This window comes from Gossypium hirsutum, chromosome A09, assembly GCF_007990345.1.
Source record: "Gossypium hirsutum isolate 1008001.06 chromosome A09, Gossypium_hirsutum_v2.1, whole genome shotgun sequence".
In the NCBI taxonomy this organism is placed as follows: Eukaryota; Viridiplantae; Streptophyta; class Magnoliopsida; order Malvales; family Malvaceae; genus Gossypium; species Gossypium hirsutum.
In genome coordinates, this window is record NC_053432.1 from 57,514,398 (window position 1) to 57,520,418 (window position 6,021).

At 29.9% G+C, this 6,021-nt stretch overlaps 1 protein-coding gene across 1 annotated transcript; it reads left to right on the plus strand.

The window, feature by feature from the left end:
- The first annotated feature begins 559 nt into the window (after positions 1-559).
- LOC107890013 (uncharacterized) lies at positions 560-2,191 on the plus strand. Its single transcript, XM_016814539.2, has 3 exons — positions 560-1,223; positions 1,476-1,611; positions 1,838-2,191. The coding sequence occupies exons 1-3, from the start codon at positions 683-685 to the stop codon at positions 1,899-1,901; spliced, it is 741 nt and encodes a 246-aa protein (XP_016670028.1). The 5' UTR covers positions 560-682; the 3' UTR covers positions 1,902-2,191.
- The last annotated feature ends 3,830 nt before the right edge of the window (positions 2,192-6,021 follow it).

Sequence of the window (6,021 nt, forward strand, 5' to 3'; positions counted from 1 at the left end):
TTTTATAATTACATTTTTACCGTTACGTTGTTAAATATTTTGAAACATATATTACATTTAAGAGTATATTTTGTCTGGAGTTGTTAAACAATTTCATTTTTCATGCAAAAACGGTCGTACAACAATCTCGAATATTTGAAATTAATTAAAATGACTTTTAAAAAAAGAGACAAAAATAGAAAAAAGAAAGCATTGACAATTGCCATTGATGGTTACAAGTGAGAAATTAGAGGAAAACAAAGGGGGAGGCCACCAATTAAGGTCAGCAATGGTTCTTTCTGTTGCTTTTCAATTTACCCCCTTTATATTTGAAACCTAAAACCATAGCCAAAGACATCATTAAGAAAACACACACAGACGCAAAAAAAAAAACATACAAAGGAAGAAGTTTCTTACATCTTTGAACACTGTCTCTTCTCTTCTCTCCTCCTCTTCCTCCTACATTCTTTCCAAGGTATTTTTTTTTAACTTTTATCTCAACGAATCTTTTTAGGGTTTCAATGGTTTTTAGGGTTTTTTAAATCTTATTGAGTTTTTTGTTTAATGCATGCAGGGAGGGTTTGACAATTGATGGGTTTTTGTTGAAGAAAACCCTAAATTTTGGCTCATTGAATCATTGGCAAAACTTGTTTAAACAAAGGGAAAAAAACGGGTTGAAATTTTATTGAGTGGTGGGATTTCAATGGATTGTATGGCAACAAGGGAAAAAAACACAGAACTTGACCTTGAAAAAGGTTTAACCATTAGTGAAGAAGAAGATCAAATCAAGAACCCATTTTCAAGCCTTAAAAACAAGGCACAAATGTTGCTTTCAAAGTTCAGCTTCTCAGACAATGTTTCCTCGGACGAGAGAGTGTCATTATCCGGTGATGCTTCGGATTCCGGTTGTACGGAAGCAGTGAATAAGGAAGGCCAGGATAACAAGGGTGTTATTGGTAAAGAGAGCAACAATGAAAATAAAATTAACAATAATAATAAAGTAAGGAAAGAGAAACGTAATAAGAAGGCCCCAAAGCCACCAAGACCACCAAGGGCACCAACATTGGATGCTGCTGACCGTAGGTTAATTAAGGAGTTAGCTGAGCTTGCTAGATTGAAACGTGCAAGGATTGAGAGGATGAAAGCCTTGAAGAAGATGAAAGCTACTAAGGGCATTTCTTCTAACACCACCATTTTGGCCATGGTCTTAATTATCATCTTGTTAATTGTCATCATCTATCATGGTACGGGTTAATTGCACTCTACATCCCTAAACTACAGGTCAATTTCTAAATTGAATTCTCAAGCTTAAAAGTATCTTCCAGTCACGTCAAATCTAAGTTGGCAAGCATTTAATGTCAAGCTGACAGTTAGATTGATGGAAGGACTATTCTGAGTTTAAGAATTCAGTTTGAATTTAGAATTTGATTAATAGTTTGAGAGAAACGAGAATATGAGATTAATGTTTGTTTTGTCGGTTTAATATATATATGCAGGAATGGAATCCCGAGGTACATCGACAAAATCCGGAGGGTCGGAAATGAGAGTAGGAGGTGCAATGGAAGGAGGTCTATTATCACTTGAGTTATTTGGGAATCCATCTTCAAGCATTTCCAATACCGGATCTCCCTTGTATGTACTATTACTAATTGCCATTTCAATATGTTGTTCTTGTTTCTTAAAGTGGGTAGTATTGTGAAAGATACAAAATATTAAACTAGTCCTTGAACAAGTTTATTTTTGTTAAATAAGTCCCTATACTTTTGTTATAACCAAATAAGCTCCTATACTTTTGATTTGTATTTAAATTAGCCCTTAGCAGGTTTGGGTACTAACTAAAATTTATTTACTTGTGCAGCATGGCAGATCAGGTTGCAGGTTTAGAAACTGAGGCAAAGCTCAAAAGATTCTTGTGGATGTAGAGATGTTGCTGGAGAATTCTATTTAATTATTATTAAATTTATATTTTTGTATTTGTACTGCATTCAAATTTCTTTCTTTTTTAAAAAAAAATTCCTGTTAATTTATCCCTTTTAACAATATTTGGAAGTTGGAGGGGTGAATTAAATTACCATGTAAATTCCTGGCGGCCTCTGCTCATTGTTTCTCTATACTTTTAGCCTGTATAATTTATTCACTATTTTGTTTTCGAATACTTATGTACGATACTGGCATTGAAGCATGTTGTTTATTAATAAATGAAATAATTTTTATAATTTGGAAAGATTTATGCATAATTTATTTAGGAGAAATATTTATATTGTGGGTAATTATTTTTTATATTATTTTATAATTCATATTCGAGAGTTTATAATTATCATTTTTAAATACATATAATATAAACAATGTATCAATTTTGGACGAGGGATAGCAGTGGGTCAACATTATATAAACATTAAAATATTTAAATTTATTATATATTTATATTATTAAATATTTAATATTACAAGTTAATTAAACCAACGCAATTATTAAATTTACCATTAAAAATTATCAAATAATAGCGTATAATAAAGGGTAATTGTCATTTACATTTTTATATGTTATATCTTTATGGGCAGACGTCACTATGCTCACAGTCCGTCAATTCCTATGTGATGACAGACAATGAGTTATTATAATAAATTTATTATTTAATTGATAAAATTATTATTATACACTTATTAATAGAGAAATTATTTTATAAATATTTTCTTTTATATTATTTATAGTTTTTAAATTATTTAATAATTTTTTAATAATTTTTTATGTCATTGACACATAATTTTATAATTTTTTTACTTTGAAACTTAAATTCAAAACTTTGAATTCTAAATCTAAAATCTCGAGCCTTAAACTTAAAAAACTAAAACCACAAGCTCTTAAACCCTAAATTCTAGACTCATAACCTTGAACCTTAAACCTTAAACTTAAATCTTAAATTCCGAACTCAAAACCCAAGTCCTGAACCTTAAATCCTAAACCCAAATCCTGAACCTCAAGGTTTGAGATTCAAGGTTCAAGGTTTAGGGTAAAATAATTACCAAAATTATGTGTCAATGACATGAAAAAATTTCACAAAAATTACTAACTTTTTTCAAAAATTGGTTGCACAAAAATAAAAATATTAACTTATGGGAAAAAAACAAAATGATTAAAATTTGTAAAAGAAGAAAAGATGTTTGTTTATAATTTAAAAAATTAATTATTTTAAGTAATTTAATTAAAGTTAAATTAAGTTGAAGAATATATTAGATATAGATGAGTGCATAATAACACAGCAAGGGATTGTATGAAAATGTGATTCCACGTCATCCCTATCCCTTTCCAATAGGAAAATGACAAATAAGATTTTTTTCCTCCTAATTTTTAGCATTTTTAGTTGTGTCACATCCTGAAAATTGGATTAGAAGAAATTAGATTGTGAATTTTGTTAAATTAAATTGATTTGGTTTAGCGGTTAAGTGTTGAGTTTGTGTGTGTAAAATTCTAGGTTTGAATCCTATTTCATGAATATTTTTAATTTTTGCCCAAATTCTTATATTTGAGTTTGCAATCAAGTATTATTTTCGCTCAATTAATGATAATGATGAGCTTAATGGTTTAGTGATAAGATGTCAACTTATCCCTTGGTCTTGTATTCAAATCCTTGTCTATGCAAGGAAGATTTTTTTTCTTTTTTTGATTTAAACTCTAGGCGAAATCTAATAAGATATCAAAATCTAATCTATTAATTGGATATTACCTTTTATTAATATTATTATTATATTATTATTTTGATTTGTTTTTCTATATATATTTATTTTAATTTTAATTTCCAAAAACTAAAAACAGACGTTCCCTCACCCCATTTTATTCGTTTGTTCCTTTATTCTATTTTTAAGTTTATTATTATTATTATTATTATTATTATTATTATTGTAGTGTGCCTATTTTGCTCGGGCCTAAATCAGAAATTCAGATACAAAATATAAAATCAAAATAAAAAATAAATAGTATTAATGGTCCAAATAATTAAGAGTCCATTTACAATAAACGGCCCAAAATTGCAAACCCAATTACAGCCCAAATAAATTCAAACCCTAGTAGCCCAAAATACCCAAAACTAAACCAATTTTCAGTCAAAAAATAAAAAGAAGGGAAGAAACCCTGTCCGCATGTTCAGCCGCCCTGCTCCTTCACGTCAGCAAGCATGCGTCTGTGCATGCCTCTGCCAACGCCACCGTTAGCCTCTGCCACCGCCTGTAAAGAGAAAAAGACACGTAAAAGAAGAAAACAAAATGGCAGTAGAAAACAAAACAAAAACAAACAAAAACGGATCTTAGCATTGGCTATAAAAGCCGAGACGATTCCTTTGTATTTTTTTTACGCACACAAGAAACAAAAACAAAATACGAAAAAAACAGAACTTTGAAATAAAAGGTGATTTTTTTGATATATTGGTTATTTTGATTTCTTTTATATTTTGATATTTTCTTTCTATTTCTTTTTTTTCTTTTAAAAAGGTGAAATAATAAAAGAAAAAGGGAACTCATCTGGTGTTCAGGTTTTCAACAACGTGAACGGCCGAGGAAGCCACCGCCGAGGATGGGTGGCCGGAAACCAAAAGGTTTCTTCAGTTTTTTGGGTGTTTTTGTTAATTTTTCAGGGGTTTTGGGCCCGAATTTAGGATTAGGAGGGTTGAAAGGGCAAAAGTAGGGACCTTGGCTTTTTTTGGCCACTGCAGACGGCGGCACCGTCCCTGGTGACCGGCGGCCAGCATGGTGGTTGTTGACCGGACCCCTGGCCGGATTTTGAAGGGTGAGAGAAAGTTTGAAAGGTTTTTTTAGATTTTTTTAAGGGAAAGGCTCAAATGAAGGGTTAAAAAATTTTAGGGCTTAAATAAGAAGCTTGAAACAACGCTGTTTCATTTGGCCCTCTCGGATGCCAAAATGGCGTTGTTTTGGGGGGGCATCCGACTCAAGGATCCGTGTATTTTGCTTAAATGGGCTATTTATTGCTTCAACCCTTCCGCTTTTTTTAGCTTTTTCAATTCAGTCTCATTTTGTTTTTTTTTAATTTACCCTATAATTTTATTTTTGTGTCATTTCAGTCCTTGGATAAATCGCTGCGCATAAAAGGGCTAGGGATATTTTTCCTTTCGCCTCTCAATATTTTTAGCGCGTTACGAATTAGTCCAGTATTTCATTTTTTTATCCGGCTTCTTCCCTCAAAATTTTATTTAGGTTTCAATTTAATCCTTTTTATATCCTTACATTCATTATTTAAATTTAGATTCTAAATTTTTTTAATGTTGATTGAGTCCTTATTCATTTAGTTTGGACTTTTTACATTATTATATATATTATTTATTATACTTTTTAGATTATTATATATATTATTTATTATACTTTATTTTACTTATTTATTTATTTATTTTATTGTATTTTTTTATTATTGGTTTGTTTTTTATTTAAGGTGCATTTTATGCTTTTATTGTTTTGGTTGTCATTATCATTATTGTTGGCGTTGTTATTATTATTAATATTTATTATTGTCACTATTATCAAATTTCATTATTATTATTGTTCTAACATGCATATTATGTCATATTATCATAAATTATGTCGCACTATCATTATTCATTAAACGTGATATTTTTCTTACGTTTTAGTCTCATTTTATACTATAATCGAATAAACTAAGCGTATATCTTTTAAATATTATATTAATTTTCACTCAAATTCATAAAAAAAAGAAAATTTTTGAAAAGTAGGCAATGTCAGGTATTTGGGAGATTTGAGAAATCGTACCCTCACTTACAAGGTTTCGATTTTCTCGTTGAACTTGAATATCCGAATATCCTTTCAAAATTAAAACACGTAAGATTTTAAATAAAAATTTAAAGGCAAGCTTATTCTCGAGGGTTCAAAATGCCGTGTCCTAACTTACGGATGTGACATTTGTTATCTCAGGACAACAGGGTCTGTGACATTCGTTTCAATTTATTCAAGCATTTAAAAAAAATCAACATTAATAAAAAAAGTGATCGTATTCTAAATTCTTTTCTAGTTTTCAACTTTC